This window comes from Phoxinus phoxinus, assembly GCF_949152265.1.
Source record: "Phoxinus phoxinus genome assembly, chromosome: 5".
NCBI lineage: Eukaryota > Metazoa > Chordata > Actinopteri > Cypriniformes > Leuciscidae > Phoxinus > Phoxinus phoxinus.
Genome location: NC_136880.1, coordinates 38221630 through 38244207, shown reverse-complemented (window position 1 = coordinate 38244207; position 22578 = coordinate 38221630). Strand labels below are relative to the sequence as shown.

At 36.0% G+C, this 22578-nt stretch overlaps 1 protein-coding gene and 3 long non-coding RNA genes across 4 annotated transcripts; 3 read left to right on the top strand and 1 right to left on the bottom strand.

Annotated features, from left to right (window-relative positions):
- Positions 1-4751: 4751 nt before the first annotated feature.
- LOC306998192 (C-type mannose receptor 2-like) lies at positions 4752-6934 on the top strand. Its single transcript, XM_079612066.1, has 5 exons — positions 4752-4977; positions 5047-5409; positions 5490-5822; positions 5977-6077; positions 6247-6934. Exons 1-5 carry the CDS (start codon positions 4836-4838, stop codon positions 6379-6381), a joined length of 1074 nt encoding a protein of 357 aa, XP_079468192.1. The 5' UTR covers positions 4752-4835; the 3' UTR covers positions 6382-6934.
- Positions 6935-9133: 2199 nt separating this feature from the next.
- Positions 9134-14045, top strand: LOC306998810. The gene is made up of 3 exons (XR_013797665.1): positions 9134-9241; positions 9311-10075; positions 10238-14045. It is a non-coding gene; the product is annotated as an uncharacterized lncRNA (long non-coding RNA).
- On the bottom strand, positions 9415-18505 carry LOC306998811. The gene is made up of 3 exons (XR_013797666.1): positions 18349-18505; positions 15272-15349; positions 9415-9498 (listed from the first exon to the last, which is right to left on the bottom strand). It is a non-coding gene; the product is annotated as an uncharacterized lncRNA (long non-coding RNA).
- On the top strand, positions 14635-15607 carry LOC306998809. The gene is made up of 4 exons (XR_013797664.1): positions 14635-14717; positions 14841-15176; positions 15284-15378; positions 15533-15607. It is a non-coding gene; the product is annotated as an uncharacterized lncRNA (long non-coding RNA).
- Positions 18506-22578: the final 4073 nt, after the last annotated feature.

Here is a 22578-nt window from a genome sequence, read left to right as displayed (position 1 = left end):
GTTGCTGCTTTTGCCTTTCATACTATTATTGTTATTTTTAGCCCATCTATAATATATTTTAAGTCATTTTAATTCTAAGTTTTTGAAATCGGATGTACAGGTATGGGTTAGATTGTACCATAAGCACTCTGGTTAGGTGTTATTCATCCTTTCACCACCAGATGACCACAAATTACACCGGTTTGAGAAACGCAGAGTAATTAGCCATTTTAAAGCATCATGTTGCTCTCAAGCACTAAACATGTCTCCCTGATTCAGTCCACAAGTTTGTTAACATGAATGGCCATATTGTATAATATTGTATATTTTACACTTTTCATTGAAATTGATTATGACATTATTTGTCTGAATGTTGTTCTTTGTCAACAACTCTATTAATACTAATAAACTAATAGTTGTAATAATTGTGTATTATAGGTTTTATTTATTAATGGCTAAACGTGTCTTTACAAAAGTTCACAATGCTGCTGCAGATGCAATATAATGTAGACAACACTGAATAAATAAATTTTCGTCAGGTTAGATACTGAAAATTAATCACTCAAACCCCTTTATCTAAACCTCTCTACAGAACCGCTGGACTTGCGTGTCCTCCATGTCTGTAGTTTTTGTAACACTTTTCACTCGTGTTTGTAGTTCTTACCGAATCCTCGTCCAACGTTAGAATGCGCATCGGTCTGCACTTCGGGTTCTGACCGGAAATAGTAGACCATCCGGGTATCTTTGGAACACTAATTTCAACATACCGGTACTATGATTTGGGACGTACTAATTCTACTTTCAGATACTATTTAGGACGGATAGTATGCGAGTTGGGACACAGCCACAGACTTCCAAAGCTTTGTTTGATCACATGGTTTTTCTGCTCTGCGGTGATTTGTTAGATATGATGGAGAAAACAAGTCTGACCACCAGATGTCGCTAATACGCATTGTGTTAAAAACTTAGAGTAATTCACCATTTTTCGGCACAATTTGATGAAAGCCTTAGGCCCCGTTTACACGATGGGAAAACGCAGATATTTCTCTGCGTTTTGGCCTGTCATTTACACGAAAACGCCGTTTTTATCCCAGAAAACGATCATTTCTAAAAACTCCGGCCAAAGTGGAGATTTCTGAAAACGCCGGTTATATGTTGTCGTGTCAACTGGGAGAAACGGGGTTTTAGGTTCTCTCTTGTCGATTCTGAGGATTCTGATTGGCTTGCATGGCTTTATCCTTCTCCCTACACTGCCGTCCATAGGTTTGGCATAGTTATGATGGCGCTCGACGGCGTATTTATGCGGGTTGTGTGCACGATGTTATTATTGAAAACGGAGGGGGAGAAATATTCGTTTCTCTAAATACCCGGCTATGTGTAAATGTGGCCTTAAAAGCCTCGGTTTTCCATTAGTCTTCAGTGTCACTGTCATGATTTCCTCTATGTTGTGTTCAAGGACTCTTATTTTGTTACTCTATTGTCTTGCTGTTTTTTTTTTTTTTTTTTTTTTTAGTTACCCTTGTTTGTCACCATAGTAACTAACTACCCACACCTGCTCCATGTTAGACTCTTGTTTGCCTGTGTGTATATATACCAGGTGTGTGCAGTCCATATAAACTGCAAATGCTCTACATACCCAAGCCATTCGCTGACTCGCTAATTAATATTAACACTGTTTTTAATATAAATTCCCTTGTTTGAGGTGTACCATAAAGCTTACATGATAAAATGTTGGTAATACATATGTCTCTCATTTATTTATTTGCCAAACAACGGTAATTTCAAGAGCATTAGTTGTGTTAAGGCGAGACACAGGTGAATAGGGTACAATTTAAAAATAATAGATATCACCATGACACTTCCTCAGTTGATTACTTACACAAGTTCATAAAAAAATGTATTACAAGTTTTTGAAATTTGTATGTTTAATTATGCAAATTAGGTATTATCTCATTAAATATGCACACTTTTGCATATATTTTCGGTAGATAGATCAGAACATATGATAAAGCCAGGTGCAAAATTCTTTTTTCATTTTGTTTACACACAAGATGAAAAAAGATGTTCAGAGGGATTTCAGGATATATGCTTTCATTACCTAGGAAATCAAAATATACTGTCCATAGCCTTAAAAAATCGATTTTCACCATATTTTTGGGATTAAAATGTCCCATAAATCAGGCCAGGAATGATTTATTAACAAATCCCTCTGAACATATCTTCAGAATACTGCTAAGTGTATAACTGGAAAATTTGGTGTACATAGGTGCTACATAGGCTGAGATGTTTCTACTGGAGGATGACAAAAAAAACATTTTGAGAAAAAGGCATTTAAAGATTTGTAATGTAAAAAATCATACTTTTTTAGTAGAAACAACTATTTACTGACACAATATCTTATCAAATAATTAGCAACAACAATACAAACCACCTAAATCACATCAAAACTTGTGCGTGATTAAAGGAAGAACACAGAGATCGCGGAGCAGCGCGTTGATTTAGAACGCCAACTTTTGTTGAATTTCGGAGAAATCTATAGGGATGTTCGCCGGAGTCAAATGTGACGTCACGATATGGGCGTGGTCGCGAACTGGTTGGCAGAAAGAACCAAAACATGTCGCAGACACGCAGCAGTCTACCTGTGTTTTGTCAGCATATGCTAATTATTTGTCCGAAGAACCAAAAAAGAGATATAAGGTTAAGCTTTTATATAACCAGGGTTCATGTTCTCTGCCTGATCAATATCACCTGAGTGAGAATTGGAGCAAAAGCCCGGACACATGGCCAGATTTGACATTCGGCGACATCTAGCTGTATCTCATCGACACGCCATCTATGTTTACCAGAGAGTCGATGAAGGCGTACAAATCTTTAGATGCCTATAAATTAAGTAATAATTACGAATATTACTTGTTGTAACTAAGGATAACTGGTAAATATGTTACAACTAGAGTAAAAATACAGGTGTAATTTATCCATGGGCTATATTCAAAATTATCTTACCTCTGATATATAACATTGGTTAACATATACGTAAAATGTATGAATGAAAATACAATAATTTGCCATTAATTTATAAGGGTATGTCAGTGTTATTATACTTCCATTGCTCAGTCACAGCATGCACAAAAAGTTATGTAAACAAACACTTTGACACGTCTTCCGCGGTATTTTGTACAGTTATTCATTCATCAATTAACCCATCAATGCGATAGAACCTACTAGTAACATTTATTTACAAAATTAGTTTTAATTTTTAACGCAAAATGTAGGTAGCAGACGCGATCGTGGTCCGCTGGCTCCCATTGTTTTCCGCTGGGTATAGACGCCTAATTGCAGAAATTCAAAGCTTTCTTTCTTGATTCAGGCTGTTTAGGTACACGATAGAAGCTCTTGGGGTTATTACTCTTATCGAACCTGTTAACACAGCCGATCACAAAGCACGATACAACCATTTTCTTCTGTGTTTGCGCTGCGCTTTAAGCGGCCATTACTTTTCTTCTGCCAACCAGAGCGCGTCGTGACGTCACGGCGAACATCCCTATAGAGAGCCTAAGTCCCTCCCCTTCCGGTCGACCACCATGGGACCTTATTTCGGAAAAATATTGTATGGTAGTCAATGGCGAGAGACAACAAATATTTTGATCTCGTTTGAATTGTGCCCTGAATTACACATATGATGTTTGTCAATTTAAAAGATACATTTTAAAGTCAAGAAAGTCGCAGTTTGATGTAAAACTGTTGAGGTATAAGACTGTGAAAATACGTAATTACAAAGACTACAAACCCAGAAGGCGCACATGCGACGTCATACCTTTTCTCTCAATGAATGAAGCTAACTTTACTGAAGCTAACGTCTGTCATTTTTTCTATAGTCTTACATTATAATCCTAACGTTACGCCGTCATGCCTGACTCGTGTTTTGAGCCAGAATACACACATACGAGCAACGGATCTTGTGACGTAGGCTACATAGTGCGAGACGAGAGATGTAGTTCATCGAGCGATTTTCACATACAACTAAACGTTACTCTTCTGTTTTATGACAAACTGCGACTTTCTTGACTTTCATATTTACCTTTTAAATTGACAAACATCATATGTGTAGTTCAGGGGACAGTTCAGACGGAATAAAAAGATAAGTTATCTCTCGCCATTGACTTCCATACATATTTTTTCCGAAATAAGGTCCCATGAGCCGGAAGCGGAGGGGCGGGACTTAGGCTCTCTATAGACGCAAATAGACAAAGTGTAGTGAAATAAAGACCTAAATGTGTATTTTGGACTTTTTTTCACCACAAGTCTGAAAGAAGACATGTTATTGAAGACAAATAGCCTAAAATCTCAAAATTGACCAGTGAAAAAAAACGATGTTTTTGCCTGCCGTGTCTCGCCTTAAGCCGGGTGCACACTGACTCGTCCAGAGATTTACATCATCAATCAATGACACGTTCCGTGACTGTAAGCAGCATTACATGCGGGATTGACTGGTGGCTAAAAAGAAATCTCTAATACATTTTGGTCATGGCTTGTCACAATTTGACAGTTGTCGTGGAAGAAGTCAACACTGCAGGACTGTGAGTCAAATCTTCTGACACTGCCAGAATTTCATCAGAAGTAAAATTGTATTTGACGGCCAAATCATGGCCAAAATCGCTTTACAAAATGAGATACTTGGCTTTATGTGCTAATAAAGTTTAAAAGTATGCTTAAGTGTGCTTCTTTTTAGGCTTGCAGTCTATGGAGATAAAGGCAGTTACCAGCTCGAAGCTTGCAAAGCCCACACTGTCTGTGTTTAATTAAGAAAACTTGTAATCTGCCTCTCAAAGCATGTGTACACATGTACAGTGTTCTGTATGCATTCACCACCACCCTTATCAATGATTTGTTTAATCCTCTTTCAGTTCCTCTTATTTTCCTGGAACAGACATAAACAGCAGAGAGGATCTGTGTGTTCAGTCATGGACAGGAGTCTGTTTGTGCTGCTGCTGCTGTCAGGTTGGTGTGATCATCTGTAATCTGTATTTATGATGATGTGTAGATGTTTTAACATGTTGATTTTAACAGGGCTCTTCTGGAGCAGTTCTGCTCTTTCTCGTCAGTACAACTATATAAATGTGAGAATGTCGTGGCCAGAGGCTCAGAGTTACTGCAGAGAGAAGTACACTGACCTGGCTACTGTAGACACCATGGGTGATGTGAACAGGCTGGTGAATATAGTGGATGCTGGATACAGTGGGTCAGTGTGGATTGGACTGAAGAGAGGGACACAGAAACGCTGGGTTTGGTCTAATGGAGAAAACACACTCACACAGTTTAGTGCCTGGAAAGAAGGACATCCAATCAGTCAGAACGAATGCGGTTATTTTGCATTTGGAGTTTGGAATAGTTATCCATGCTCAGAAAAATTACACTTTGTTTGCTACAGTGGTGAGTTTTGAGTTGTTAACTGTGTAAATATGCCATTTATCTTGGGCTGAAGATGATTCTTCTTGTCCATTCTTCAATAGAAAGTGGATACATCAGGGTACCGACTTTTATGACTTGGACAGATGCTCAGAGCCACTGCAGACAGTATCACACAGATCTGACCACTATCCACAACTCTGAGGAACAGAATATGATAAAGAGTATTATTCCATCAGGATCGTGGGTCTGGTTTGGTCTGTTCCAGGACTCTTGGGAATGGTCTGATAAATGGAGCCTCTTCTTTAGAAACTGGGCAGCAGGACAACCATCCCAGAGTTCAGGATCTGGTGACTGTGTCGGCATGTCAAGAAACAATTCTGGGAAATGGACTCAATACAGCTGTGATCTACAGCGTCCTTTTATCTGCTATCATGGTGAGTTTTTCCATGTTAACAGAATCAAATGATTCAAACAAGAAATTTATAGATAATTCTTGAAACAGACATTACAAACAACAGTCATATATTTTCATTTACCGGTAGTGATGTATCTTCTGTGTTGATGATGATAAACTCTTAATTTTTCTAGATGACACGTTAATTAAAAAGCAGATTGTCAGACTGAAATTGTCCTGTAATGGAGAATGCACATTGAATGATCCTTCACTACAGACTGCCATTCTGAATGAGGTTTGTATCTGCCTTAAAAATGTTGTTCAGTTTCAGTGTCAAATTTTGAATGCATAACAGCACCATGACAGACGCCCAGAACATCATATAGCATTGTGCTTGTGAGTTTTGAGCAGGCAAGCAACTCTCATTTTACTTTCTTTTTTTTTTTTTTTTTTGGTCTTCTCAGATCAGTGAAAAGCTGAAGATCATGGGGCTGGAGAGTGTCAGCAAAATAAGCTGGAGAAAAGGTGAAGGTGAAGAGGTGTTTCATCAGGAGATCGACCGTACAGCGAGTTCCAATAATAAATGTAATGAGGAGTAATCTGTTATTTACATCTTTGTATCAAAATTCAAAACAGACTTGAAGAATATAAAGGCGTTTTATTTTTAGTAAAAGTAGATTGATTAAAGGAATTGTAAAGTAATTTAGTAAAATTATATATTTTTTAAACACCATGAAGTGTCATATTATATAATATATATACAATTTACTTGTTTTGAAAGGTGATCTTTTTTGTAAAATTGTCATTAAAAGTATACAGATTTGTTTATAGATATTAAGCAGAAATAAGGGGTGTAAGTATGATGATATCTTTAGTAATGAATCTGAAGGAAGTTTGATTGGCAGAAATCCACCTGAGCATATTATTTCCATTTTCGGGTGATGCCTAGATGTTTCCAAATTTGCATTTATTTTTTTTGTGTGCTTTTATTTTGAAATTGATGATAGATTTAAGTCAATTTAATATGCTATATGCGTTGAAAATAAAATTCACTTTGTAAAACTAAAGATAAGAAATTCAGCTATTTTTAATTCAGTGACATTTCTCTCTCTCTCTCTCTCTCTCTCTCTCTCTCTGCATTCTGAAATAACATGAACGATACATAAAGTAGATAAAGATATGCTATATGTGTTTAAAATAAAATTTACTTTGTAAAACTAAAGATATGGACTTCGACTATTATTATTTTATTATTATTTTAATTTTATTAACATTGGAACTCTTGCATGGAAATCTCTCTATCTTTGTCTCTGCATTCTTAGATAACGATAACATAAATGATACATAATAAGTAGTAGATAAAAATGCATTCTCGTGTTCATGTCTTGCATTTGATATAATTGTGAAAGTGACTTTAATATGCACATAGCCTACACTGTGTTTTGTTGTTGCTGCTTTTGCCTTTCATACTATTATTGTTATTTTTAGCCCATCTATAATATATTTTAAGTCATTTTAATTCTAAGTTTTTGAAATCGGATGTACAAGTATACTGGGTTAGATTGTACCAGAAGCACTCTGGTTAGGTGTTATTCATCCTTTCACCACCAGATGACCACAAATTACACCGGTTTGAGAAACGCAGAGTAATTAGCCATTTTAAAGCATCATGTTGCTCTCAAGCACTGAACATGTCTCCCTGATTCAGTCCACAAGTTTGTTAACATGAATGGCCATATTGTATATTTTACACTTTTCATTGAAATTGATTATGACATTATTTGTCTGAATGTTGTTCTTTGTCAACAACTCTATTAATAGAAATTAAATAATAGTTGTAATAATTGTTTATTATAGGTTTTATTTATTAATGGCTAAATGTGTCTTTACAAAAGTTCACAATGCTGCTGCAGATGCAATATAATGTAGACAACACTGAATAAATACATTTTTGTCAGGTTAGATACTGAAAATTAATCACTCAAACCCCTTTATTTAAACCTCTCTACAGAACCGCTGGACTTGCGTGTCCGCATGTCTGTAGTTTTTGTAACACTTTTCACTCGTGTTTGTAGTTCTTACCGAATCCTCGTCCAACGTTAAGGGCGCATCGGTCTGCACTTCGGGTTCTGACCGGAAATAGTAGACCATCCGGGTATCTTTGGAACACTAATTTCAACATACCGGTACTATGATTTGGGACGTACTAATTCTACTTTCAAATATTATTTAGGACGGATAGTATGCGAGTTGGGACACAGCCACAGACTTCCGAAGCTTTGTTTGATCACATGGTTTTTCTGCTCTGCGGTGATTTGTTAGATATGATGGAGAAAACAAGTCTGACCACCAGATGTCGCTAATACGCATTGTGTTAAAAACTTAGAGTAATTCACCATTTTTCAGAACAATTTGATGAAAGCCTCAAAAGCCTCGATTTCCCATTAGTCTTCAGTGTCACTGTCATGATTTCCTCTATGTTTTGTGTTCAACGACTCTTATTTTGATACTCTTGTCTTACGTTTTTTTGGGGGTTTTTTTTGTTAGTTACCCTTGTTTGTCACCATAGTAACTAACTACCCACAACTGTTCCATGTTAGACTCTTGTTTGCCTGTGTGTATATATACCAGGTGTGTGCAGTCCATATAAACTGCAAATGCTCTACATACCCAAGCCATTCGCTGACTCGCTAATTAATATTAACACTATTTTTTATATGAATTCCCTTGTTTGAGGTGTACCATAAAGCTTACATGATAAAATGTTGGTAATGCATATGTCTCTCATTTATTTATTTGCCAAACAACGGTAATTTCAAGAGCATTAGTTGTGTTAAGCCGGGTGCACACTGACTCGTCCAGAGATGTACATCATCAATCAATGACACGTTCGGTGACTGTAAGCAGCATTACATGCGGGATTGACTGGTGGCTAAAAAGAAATCTCTAATACATTTTGGTCATGGCTTGTCATGAAAAACTAAGACAATTTGACAGTTGTCGTGGAAGAAGTCAACACTGCAGGACTGTGAGTCAAATCTTCTGACACTGCCAGAATTTCATCATTAGTAAAATTGTATTTGACGGCCAAATCATGGCCAAAATCGCTTTACAAAATGAGATACTTGGCTTTATGTGCTAATAAAGTTTAAAGTATGCTTAAGTGTGCTTCTTTTTAGGCTTGCAGTCTATGGAGATAAAGGCAGCAACCTTCCAGTTACCAGCTCCACGCTTGCAAAGCCCACACTGTCTGTGTTTAATTAAGAAAACTTGTAATCTGCCTCTCAAAGCATGTGTACACATGTACAGTGTTCTGTATGCATTCACCACCACCCTTATCAATGATTTGTTTAATCGTCTTTCAGTTCCTCTTATTTTCCTGGAACAGACATAAACAGCAGAGAGGATCTGTGTGTTCAGTCATGGACAGGAGTCTGTTTGTGCTGCTGCTGCTGTCAGGTTGGTGTGATCATCTGTAATCTGTATTTATGATGATGTGTAGATGTTTTAACATGTTGATTTTAACAGGGCTCTTCTGGAGCAGTTCTGCTCTTTCTCGTCAGTACAACTATATAAATGTGAGAATGTCGTGGCCAGAGGCTCAGAGTTACTGCAGAGAGAAGTACACTGACCTGGCTACTGTAGACACCATGGGTGATGTGAACAGGCTGGTGAATATAGTGGATGCTGGATACAGTGGGTCAGTGTGGATTGGACTGAAGAGAGGGACACAGAAATGCTGGGTTTGGTCTAATGGAGAAAACACACTCACACAGTTTAGTGCCTGGAACAAAGGAGAACCAATCAGTCAGAACGAATGCGGTTATTTTGCATTTGGCGTTTGGTATAGTTATCCATGCTCATCACGTTTACAGTTTTTTTGCTACAGTGGTGAGTTTTTAACTGTGTAAATATGCCATTTATTTTGGGTTGAAGATGATTCTTCTTGTCCATTCTTCAATAGAAAGTGAATACATCAGGGTACAGACTTTTAAGAACTGGACAGATGCTCAGAGATATTGCAGACAGCATCACACAGATCTGACCACTATCCACAACTCTGAGGAACAGAATAAGATAAAGAGTATTATTCCATCAGGATCGTGGGTCTGGTTTGGTCTGTTCCAGGATTCCTGGGGATGGTCTGACAAGTGGAGCCCCATCTTTAGAAACTGGGCAGAAGGTCAACCATCCCAGAGTTCAGGATCTGGTGTGTCGGCATGTCAAGAACTGATTCTGGGATATGGACTCAATACAGCTGTGATCTACAGCATCCTTTTATCTGCCATGGAGGTGAGTTAACAGAATCAAATTATTAAAACAAGAGGATTGCAAATCACTCTTGAAACAGATTTTACAAACAACTTAAACATATTCAATGTTGAGGATGACTTTAAAGCGGAGCTATAGTTTCTATCCCAGTTTCTTCGCTGTATTCTCGCTTTTTGCTCACAGGTTTCTCTATAGAGCTCCACCTACAGCTTCGTTATAGATATTTGACAACACTGTCGTAAAAACTCGTTGGTGACTCTCAGATACCAGAGGCTAGTAGATCAACGACAGACGGGACATTCTTTAAAACGTCTTCCTCATTCGGTTCAAACAGCGTGAGGGAGCGCCCGCCGGCCCAAAGTTGCAAGGGTGGTTTTTCCGCTCACGCGCACCAGGGTAAGGTAAATTAAGCGAAAAACGGTGTTCAGAAACAAGAATTTGTTACAATAGGTTACATTACATCCAACCTTCATTGTTGTTGTTGTTGTTGTTTAGAGTTAAATATGAAATAGCATAGAAAGGTATGGCATAATTTTAAGTTCGATTTAACTCTTTCTTGCTGGTCTTCCAGATGAGTGAAAAGCTAAAGAGCATGAGGCTGGAAAGTGACAGCAAAATAAGCTGGAGAAAAGGGGAAGGCGAAGAGCAATTTCAAATAAAAGGCTAAATGTACCTCAATGTATACCTTCAGTGTACCTCTTTAAAATGAAAATTTAATACTATTAATGTTATGTTTGACTCCTAAGCTTGTGTCAAAAAACAACACATTTCACACTGAAGCACTTTTTTTTTGTAACGCACCTAATTCAACCCAGTAATTCGTTAGTAAAGAATCCGAAAAATGTAAATGTATGTCATTTGTGTACATTTTTAATGATTTGAAAGGGTACCGCATCAGTGACCGCTTTTGTACCTTTTTTCAGCCAGTTAAAAAAAACATGATCACACGGTTTTGAGTCAATGTAAATCTGGGTGTCATGTTGTACTTAAGTCCAAGAGATCTAAGGAGCTGGCCAAGAGGAAAAAATATATATGTTAAAAACTAAGTAATGGATTTAGTCTATCCCTGGAGAACACCGAATTTGACTGAGCCAATTTTAGACTTGTGTCCACCCATGGCAACAAACTGCCTATGGTCTGATGGGTAAGACTTAAACCCATTTAATGCAGTCTCAGTGGTGCCAAACATATTCCATATGAGTGAGTAAAATTAAATTAAATGATTGATTGATATGATGATATCATTCTTATAATAAATTTGAGGGAAATATGGCAGGAAATATTCTGTACATATTATTTTCAGATGATGCTTATGTACAATTAAAAATTTAGAAATGCACTGCCTTTTTAAATGAGAAGTAATTGAATACAATAACTTAAATATACTATTTGTTTTTTGCATATGCAAAGAGATAGAAAATTTGCATTGTAAAACTAAATGTTGGAAATTTGAAGTCTATGAATTCAGCCTGTTGTAATGTTGACATTAGGCTAGCCATTATGCAAAGCTGTTTGTCTTTTTTTTTTTGTATTACCCTTTCATGGAAATTACTCTTTATAAGTATTCTGGAACAAAAATAAATGTTATAAAATATACTAGACAGAATTATTCACCCATTAGGAATGAAAAGCATGTAGAGTCAATCCACAACTCTGAGGAAAACAAACATTTTTATTTTATTTTTATTTTAATAAACAAGTTTATTTTAGCTGCATGGTACTTAAGGATTGGTCTGTTCCGGGACTCTTGGGGATGGTCTGATAAATGGAGCCTCTTCTTTAGAAACAGGGCAGCAGGACAACCATCCCAGAGTTCAGGATCTGGTGACTGTGTCGGCATGTCAAGAACTGATTCTTAGAAATGGGCTCAATACAGCTGTGATCAGTGTCTTTTTAACTGCTCATTATTGAATTTCTTGTGAAAGATTATTTAACCAATCCTGAAACAGTTGGCAACCTGGTCAGTTCATCAGTCGAATTTGCTGTTACCATACAGGTCATAATATCACAAATGCTTTATCTTATAACTAGTGCTGTCAAATCGATTAACATAAAAATTTGTGTTTATATCAAGGGTGTCACTAGGCCCATTTTATGAGGGCTTTAGGTTGTTCAGGTTATGAACATAATTCAGTTAAAACATGAAATGGTTCTTAACAAGAACTGATTCCCAATTCCCAACCCTTTACCAGCTAAACGAGTGTTTGGCTAGGGCTTTAACACCTGATGTATTGGTGTGTTGAGAAATGTGTTCAAATTCAGTGTCTTCCAGATCAGTGAAAAGCATGGGGTTGGAAAGTGACAGCAAATTAAACTGGAGAAAAGGAGGGAAAGAAAACTGAAATGAGCACTAATCTATTTACTACCTATTATGTAAAGTGTGTGTGTGTGTGTGTGTGTGTGTGTGTGTGTGTGTGTGTGTGTGTGTGTGTGTGTGTGTGTGTGTGTGTGTGTGTGTGTGTGTGTGTGTGTGTGTGTGTGTGTGTGTGTGTGTGTGTGTGTGTGTTCCCATGTTTGACTTGTAAAAAAGCATGCTACTATTGTTTTGTTTACAGAACATCTGTGAAGGACTTTGTGACCTATTCAAAACCACCTCAGGATCCTGCCACTCCCTGTAGTCACTGAGCTCACACAGAAATCTTCTTGTAGAATATATTAAATTAGCAATCAAGAGATTTAAATTCAACTGGATAAGTCTTGAGCTCAGACAGACAACAAACACACAGCTCCCCTTGTGTGGTTCCTGTTCCAGGTCATACAAGAGTATCAACAGTTTGGTATGAATCTTGTGGAAACACGCCATGGTTCTTTTGATGCAATGCTACTTTAACTCTTTCCCCGGCAGCGTTTTTGAAAAAAGTTTCCAGCTACCGGCTATACAGAATACGCAATATATCGAAAGAGAGAACAGAGCACGTTTTATTCTAGCTTCATGTATTCCTTTTCTATCAACACTTGAATGTGGGTAAGTTTAATAAAAAAGCTACATTTTGAGCAAAAAGCTAAGAAATTGAATTTTTTGTCAAAACTACGTCTTGATCGGATTCAGAACGATGTTCAAAGCGTAGATGGAGTAGATCTCGTCTATCAACACCCCCAAAGCTTCACAGTCCTATAGCTCGTCCTGGGTTGACATTTCCGGCAACATTAGGCAGTTTTGATTTATATGCTGTTTAATGTTGATGATCACGTTATTTTACATATGCATATGATATCGCTTGTTTTTGCTTCTTCACATGTCCTTTGATCTGGAGATTCTCTACTCATTCAGAAGATGCGTAATAGCGCCCCCTACCATATAACAGTGATAACACGGAAAGCCGGAAATTTGCATCAATGGCAGTGAAAGAGTTAATAGTAATGCGTGTATATACACAAATTGAGATGTAAAATAACCTAACAGCAAACTTATAGAAGTTGCTCTTATACAACTAGATAGATAGATAGATAGATAGATAGATAGATAGATAGATAGATAGATAGATAGATAGATAGATAGATAGATAGATAGATAGATAGATAGATAGATAGATAGATAGATAGATAGATAGATAGATAGATAGATAGATAGTCCATTCAGTGAAATTCAGAGAAAGATGCAAACAAGAATTGGTCAGCTATCAAACAAATGCCATATTTGCATTTTCTTAATGCCACATAGTGTATCACTTTTCAATGAAAGCACAGGACAAAACTGAATCACAATATATGGAGAATTTAAAAAGAAAAAATATTTGCATGCCTGCTCATCTCAGAGTATTGTACAGATTCATGATAATTATATTAAATTATCATGAATTATCATGAATTTATTCTAGCTTTATGTAGGCTATTCTAGCTTCAGAACGATGATCAAAACGTAGATTGAGATCGCGTCTATCAACTTTTTTCTTTAACACCAAATCATTTAATCTTGAGACTCTGTATCAATACATGGTAAAATGTAGATCCATATTTTTTTTTTATATGTTTACCAATACATGTAAATCTCTAATAGGCTCCTGATCATATATTTTACAGTTTATATATTTGTCCTAATAATTTGTCTTACTGTATCTTTATTCTTTGCTATGAATAAATGTTTTAAACTGACATTGCTGTGATGTCTGGTTTTTCTATCATATATTACATACACATTCTTATTTTATTGACCGCCATATAACAAAGTGACTTGAAATAAATGTAACTCAGTAGAAATTGTCGATGTTTTTGTTGGATTTTGATATCAACAGTTACAATTAATATTTGACTCATTATAGAGTCTAAAAGATCTGATTTACCTTTTGCTTTAAACTATAGAAACATTGAATAACTTGATTCATCCACATATAAGTGCATAGCATTTCTGTCATATTCATAAAATTATATTAGTCTAAATATAGACAAAATATTGGCTACCTCTGAACATATGTCAGTAGTCCCAATTGCACAATGGGGATGGAAGAAACAAATAGGGTATTTTTGTTTGCAAGATGCCTGTGAAGGACACTGTGTCCTATTCAAAACGACATGATGCTGACATGTGTCAACCAATCGCTCCAACATAGATATAATCATCACACATGCTTGGTTCAGATGCCATCTACTCCAAACATAAGACGACGTGAGCTTTGACACACAGCAGACATGAATCTGATAACTGCACTGCTATTTTTTCTCTCAGGTAACAAATCTTTTGTTATTGCAATTTTATAAGTGAACCATAGAGATGTCGCTGATTCTGTGCAATGGATTTAAAGTGTTTTAAATTAGTTTAGTCTGTTTTGATGCATATTCTCTCTTACAGGTCTGTTTGGGGGTTACTCTCTTCTTCCTAGGCAGTTCTATTATGTATCTAATCTAATGACTTGGACAGAAGCTCAGAGCCACTGCAGACTGAAAAACACAGATCTGCTTTTTGTGTACAATGAGGAGGATCTACACAAAATGGCTTCTCTTCTTCCTCCTTTTTTTCATAGTAAAGCATGGATAGGGGGGTATAACCTGAATTCTGATTCTGACCCACAAAACATTACGGAAAGTGAAAATACCCTGACTCAGAACTGTCTCGCAATAGACACGGATTCCTGGAAACTTCTCAAGAAGAGTTGTGCACTGACATTTTCATTTTTCTGTAGCCAAAGTGAGTATATCTCTGCATTTTAGCAAATGTAATGGTAAAATTAGATTTAAACATATTTCGTTTTCTTTGATGTTCGTATGCATGTTTGTTTGTACCTGTGTCCTTAGGTCAAGGCAAAAGGGTGGTGTTGCGAATGAAATTGAATCCTGATGGACAACATGACCTCAATGACCCTGGAATAAAATCGAACATGTTAGCTAAGGTAAAAGTGATTTCTTCTGTGTGCTCTGAAATGCTTCCAAGCCAAATGTTTTAATGTCATCAATACATATCAAAATCACATGATGAAATATAACAATATATTTGTCAAAAAGGGTTTTGTAATTCCATTAAAGTCATTTATTTTTTCCTTTCAGATCAACGAGAAATTCAACGAAATTGGGTTTGGTGATGCTATCACAATACGGTTGATCACAAAGCGAGAAACACTGGGGAAAAACAGCGCAAATAATGACACCTGCACATAAGTAGTTTTTATTATTATTTTGAATGAATTTGTCAAATACAATTGCAATAATTTATTATATGCTAATGACTAGTTATGCCATTCATTTTATAATTTACACACTGTAAACGTAGGCTACTGTGCCATTTTGGGTTATCAATAGGCCTACATTAAGCAGCAAGGTTTGTTAGAAAAACGTCACTTCATATTAAATGAACAGTAGGTGTATTTATCTTTTTCTAAAACAACTATTTTACTATTTAATCGTACAATTTATATGATTACTTTGAGCTTTTTGAAATACGTAGTAGCCTACTGATTCTGATGGTCAGCAAGCATCGGAAGTAGCGTGAACTGCGGATTTTTTCCAGCGTCCGGTTGATTGTTTTCATCGTAGCTGTGCAGTAAGAGGGATAAAGTACACGCAGTCGGTCGTTATAGCAAATTGAAATGGTGTAAACTGTGAATTTAGTCATTTAATTATGTTTTCTTTTAGTTTAGTTGTCGTTTTAGGGACAATCCTTATATCAGTCAGCAGAGGGCGCTATCACACAGATTTTGAACAAATCACGCCCGTATTCACGCTCTGCACGGTTACATTATAGCCTAGTATAGAACTTGTTATGAAAGAACTCAATGGAAATAAAATGTATTAATTAAAAAAACAGTGAGTATTTTTTGTTCACGTGTGTCATTAGCCTACCAGCGAGCAGCACAGACCAACAAACTTGCACACACAAAGATAAACACTTAGGAAAAACAAAGACATTGCATACAATATGAAAAAGATAAATTGTAAAAGTGTGTGCATCATAAGGCATTATAAAACAGACTTTTGTGGCTTTTTGTTCTTATGCTAGTCTCATACCACCAAGGGTTCAGCATGGCCCTGTTTATCCCCTTCAAGTAAACAAAAAAACAAAACAAAAAGGTTCAGGTTCTTACCCGAATGGCCAACTAAAAGTGAGCACTAATAAGGGATCATATGCACAACATATTATGTAGAAAACAAAACAGCAAGAATTGTCAATGATCACAGTCACAATATCGTAATAGTGCACAGACACTGTGATCAACAATAATCAACAATAATACCTTGTGTCACCCTAATAGCTTTAGGGTGTTGTACTACTCAGTAAATACAATCATTGCATGTTTGTAATAGTTTGTCGTGTGTATAATCTGAAAGCTATTCCATGCAATTTTAAAACATATCAGCTGTGGGCCTAAGCAAAAATGTATGTCTGTGACGCACATAATACGGCATTCTGAGGAGAAAGAGAAAAAAAACCTGCCCACCATCTGCGTCAAGTCACACCATGCATGTGTGCTTTCCAAGCGTTTTCACAAATGTGGGATTTTGAAGCTCCCACCTCCTCCATGATAGCGCAGTAGATTCAATTCTACAATAGTGACATCTGATTGATGCTTTACTTACTTTATTTGTTTGAACAAGTTTCCTTGACTTTCAGGCCACATTGGGATTTTTTCATTCAATTATACCTGCAAATAAAGTTTTAGGATTTGCAAAAATGTTAAACAAATAAAGGTTATGGCGTCAATACGAGCTTGCTGTCATTAAGGCAAAATTGGGCATTATTTTTTACATTTTAATGTAATTTTTAGGCCTACATATTAAATGCTAAAGAAAATTGAATAAACATGCAAGCCTCAACATTTAAAAACTTTTAACAAGTAATAGCCTACATGAAACTGAAAACTACAACACGTGTAATGATGCAGTGGGCAAATGAAGGATGCCAGATCCGTGGGTGTGTGTTAGTAGGAGTGTGGTGGCGCGTGATGATCGTGTGTGTCTGTGTGCAGGGGAGGTGAGAAGAGCATTTTTAAGTGGGTGAATTGTGATGCATTTCCGCCGGTTCATTATGTTTGGGAAGCAGAAACACCTCTCTGTGTTTAGACTAATGACTTTTTAGAAGGGGAACTCTCCTTTTTGCATCAGCTCAGGTCCATGCATGCATTATTATGACATCATTCATTACAGGAAATAACTGCATTTGTTCTGGACAGTGAATATTTTTACACTCAGATTGGTTCAGAATCTATGAGTTTTAAAGTTGCTATGAAACGGAAGTAGTGTCAGATCTTCCCCTTCATATTGCGATGTACATCCGAGTTTGACAGAATAATGAAAAAGAAAAAAATGTAGGATGGGGACTGACTGGATTTTGATATATTTCACTGGGAAAAGGAGGTATAGGCTATATGAACATGAGCTTGCAAGGATGGGTTTAACCAGACAAAATGATTGGAGACGTCCAGCACAGCTCAACAGAGACAAACCTGTTGTTTTCAACAGAAGATCTAATTGTGATTACGTTTTTTGCCGGGAAAATCAAAAGGACGTGACGTTTACGCGCGCTCCCACGAGCCTTTAGATGACACATGAAATGAATGCTTATACAATTTTCAGGATAATACAGAAAAGAGCCATTATGTACTCTAATGTCAATATATCATACAAATAAAAGGGATTGAATTCAAAATTAGCAAGATCGATATTAACCCAATGTAAGTGTAATCCTGTTCCTAATCTACCTTCCTGCAAAATTCAGCTCCAACAGTCAGGATGAAAAGGATGCAGCCCCTGAATTGGGATACAGCTTAAAGGTAGGTTGATCTCCAGGAACAGGATTGGGCACCAGTATAGTCTATATCCTCAAATATACTTTAGAATCAAACTATCAAAACATGTAATTTTATTACCTCGTCCGTCAACATGATGCTGGTGAATTGCAGAGCTCGTGCATATGGATATCCATCGTCGATGCTTTCTTAATTGCTGCGTTAAATTATAAAGGTAGGCCTATTTATAAAACGGTATTTTCAACTTTTTTTTACTTCTAACTCTAAGCAAAGGACGCATTCGAACTTCGCCGTGAGTAATCGGGACATTGAATCACGTTCAGTTTCTTGTTTGCCAGTGCGAGCACGAGCAATACTTTGCTGGCTGCAGTTCACTTAATGGGCACTAGTGTCGCTTATAACAAGGGTTTCCGAATACATGACATTTTGCATATTTTATTCCAGGCCTATAGAGATGGCTTTATTTAAAATTATATAAAATTTACGATATGTTTTAAAAAGCTACTAAAATGTTCTAATTGAACTGGCATAAGTATAATGCTGTCTCAATCTAAGCCATGTCTATAACCAGGCCGTTATATTCTACTATATGCTAAAACCATATTTTAGCACAATTTATTTTGTTATAAAAAAATCTAGTGCATTATTTAATTAAGCTAGTACTTGATTTAATTTAGCTAAAAGCCGTAATTGTTTACACTGGTAAAATGCTGTATTTCAGTATTTAACATAAAGTATTTAACATAAATGTACAACATGCTGTATCTTTCTGTGGTAAATGTCCTCATTAAAGTAAAAAAATACCTCTCAAAATCAATTTCAAGAGCAAATACACCCCCCACCTGTTTTTTATGAAATTTCTGACAATGTTGCAGACTTACAAATACAGCAAATGTTTCCCAAATCTAACATCTAAGCACATTTTACATCTCTTTTTATATATATTCCCCATTTAAGAATTTCTATTAACTTAATAAAAGTCAGAAGATGGATAGTGATTCTTTTGTTTTTCTTTAGCACAGACTGCACAGCTTGAAATTTCTCTCTCATTTCTTTATCTGTTTATTACTTTGTGAGCTAAATATTGTGGGTGATATTTGAATTTCAATATCTTTTTGATACATGTCAATTGAAATGCATAATATAAGCATTGTCTTATAGGTTGCATGAATTTATAGAAATTGTTTTTGTTGGCAACAATAACCACAGAGATTTCTAGATTGCAAAAGTTTCCAGCAGTCTAAAGCAAATATATTCTATTCAAGGTTTTCTATAGAAATACGTTTATTGAAAGGTTTTCATTTTCATGCCGTCCTCCTGATCACCCATCCGCAGGACTCCATTCACTGACTCCCGGTTCCTAAGCAACATCCGCAGAACACATTCTGCAATAATTCAACACAACATAAGTGATGCTTCTCTGAGGTCAGAGCATCTTTTTTTTCCCATTATAAAATAATTCCTCTACCACCACTTACAATAAATGATTGCAAGAAAATTTTGTAATGCAACATGCTGCACCACAGACACTTGAGTGTGAAAAATTATATCCAAATAAAGGAAATAAATGAAAGCACAGCACAACAACACCTGTTCATACACTTTTAGAAGAAAAGGTGCTGTGTAGAGAATTAAAGGGTTCTGTCAGACGCTTCATGACTTTTATGGGTTTTCCCATCATGGGATCATTTTATGGATTCATTCATTTTTATGAATGTTATGAATTAAACAGCTCTTAAACATACTGTATCACTATAAAAATCAAAATAACCTGTTAAACATAAATGTGGTATGCAATCATTTAAGACATATTTTGTCTTTACTTTTTAATTGAGTCAAGAACCTTAGGGTTCCATATAGAAGCACTTTTTCCAAGAGCATGCACTCAAAACAAGCTGGCAACATCGTAAGCTAGCCTACTTAAAGATCTAGTTGTCATGACAATAAGAACGCAAGAACGTTGTTGTGTGTTGGTTTTTACATGTCCTCTTCCCGAAGCACTCCACAAACCTCCACGATAAACAAACCCACGCATAAGGATTTACGTCATGGAGAGAGGTAGGCATCTGCCTGTTGTCCTGCATTAACACTTTTGTCAATGGAATCAGTTTTCTATGTCTGAAGGGGAATGATGTCTCATCTGATCCTTTGACATATTGTTAAGCTAAACCCCTGAAAACGCTGAATAGAATCATTTGAATCTTGGAGCTCCTAATGACTTCATGGTTTACATTTTATTTATTTATTTAAAATTTCAATAAAGAATTGTGTTACTCTACCATTGTAAATGGCTTAATGTAAAAATATAATATAATTGTTTTTACAATCACTGATTAAAGATGTTATGTCATATTCTGATCCTCTGACATATTGTATAAGAGGAAAAGAGAGGGGAGGGGTGGCCACTCCAGGAAGTGTGAGGGAGGAGGACAGCACGATTTCACCAGGCACCAGGCCAGACCCTTTTCCGTCCCGGTCATGTCTGCTGCTGGGTTATATATATGTTTGGTGATGTAATGCTAAACGCTTAGGACATGATCCAAAAGACAACTCCCCTTTCCCTATTCCAGACAGATGTAATGGAAAATCCAGGGAATATGAGCTTACAGCGGGGAGTTCAAAATGTGCTTGTAAAGTTTAGAAGTGATTTGGTTTAGGAAAGTGCTATCAGGTGTGTCCATTAAAACACAGTGGATCTAAATCCATAGTCTTTTATTTGTAAATAGCAACATCAGACAGAGTTGTATGATGTCTATAAACAAAAGGCAATAAAGAACAAACAGATTTTAAATACATTTAACACCACGGAAATTCAAACAGTGAATTACAAATCATATAAATCCAATGAATTCAACAATAAACAGTTTAACAATCAAATAGTAATAACACTGAGATATATAGTGATAAATCACATTTCAGAGTTAAACCCAAACAAACATAACCTCAAGAATTAACATTATACTGTATAATAAAGCACACATTAAAAATGAATTTAAATACAAAATCAGGAACACGCCATAAATCTCTTAAGGAAAATGAAAGTCTGCTTCACACACAAACATACACCAAACAAAGGCAGCTTATCAATCATTTGGTACTCCTCCCCTGACTGGCTACGTTATGTGATGCTGAAATTTCATGCAAAAATGCTGAATATGCTATATCAAACAAGTTTAATAGATTTTTTTTTTTTTACAATTCGGGAACATAAATTAAGTATTAATCTGAGATGCGATTTCATTTCCCCCAATGAAACTGAATCCTATAATGTGTACTTTTAAATATGCTCTTAAAAATAAAAGTTATTGATTGGCATCTGGTTCCATGAAGAACGTTTAACATCAATGGAACCTTTCACTGCACAAAAGGTTCTTTATAGTGGAAAAGTGTTCTTTAGATTATACAAAGTGTTCTTTGCACTAAGAAAAAACTTGTTCTTTCTGTTCACTGTTGGTTCTTCCATGGCATCGCAGCCAAAAAACCCTTCTGGATCCCGTTTGGAACCTTTAGGAAATCATAGCTTCTTCATTTAGGGTCAAAGACATGGGAAACTCTGTAGTACATGACATAGCACAGTCAGTTTAAATACAATTCACAATTACTTATACAACAGATAAAAGAAAAGAAAAACCAAAAAAGCATGCCTCATTTTACCTGATTTCTGATCTTAAAAACTATATATCTGAGTAAAATGTTTCAGCATTTTTATTGTGTTATTTTATGAGATTTAGAGACATGAATTCGAGATCATGTTACAGAGTTTATGTCATGAGAATGGAACTCACTATGGCAGTTTTGATCAAATAAGTCAAACGATGACATTACCAATACAGGTAGGGCATCAAGCCGAATAATTCACATCTAACTACATTTTACTAGTAAAACCAAATGGCTCACAGACACATTAAAGAAGTCACATTGTATTTTACATCCGGAACTCAGAAAATCAATAGTTTTGTTTTAAATGATTTAGCTAATAATGTATTATTGTAATAAGCATGAAAAATACTTGCACATTTTGCAAGTATTTTTATTATGGTTCATTTTTAATGCAATCAACCTATTTTATGCTTTTAAACATTGAATGAATTTGAATAATAATTCATATTTTTGCTGCATCCACCATCTTGGATGGATTTTTTCCCACACCAAGGAAGTCAAGTCATTATGTGATCGTCTACTCAATGAAGGATACATTCTACCTTTGATTTCAATGAAAAGTTGGTCTCTTAGATTTTACATGCAGAAATATGACATTTCATTGTCCATAAATGTCATTCATTGCAAAACAAAACCCCCCAAAAAAACAAGTGGTCCCCCCCATAATAAAACAATAGGTGCACTTTTTGC

Coding starts and splice junctions, on each gene's coding strand:
- LOC306998192 (XM_079612066.1), top strand. CDS start 4,836: ATGCATTCACCACCACCCTTATCAATGATTTGTTTAATCCTCTTTCAG. Junction 4,978..5,046: donor TGTGCTGCTGCTGCTGTCAG/GTTGGTGTGATC, acceptor TGATTTTAACAG/GGCTCTTCTGGAGCAGTTCT. Junction 5,823..5,976: donor TCCTTTTATCTGCTATCATG/GTGAGTTTTTCC, acceptor TAATTTTTCTAG/ATGACACGTTAATTAAAAAG.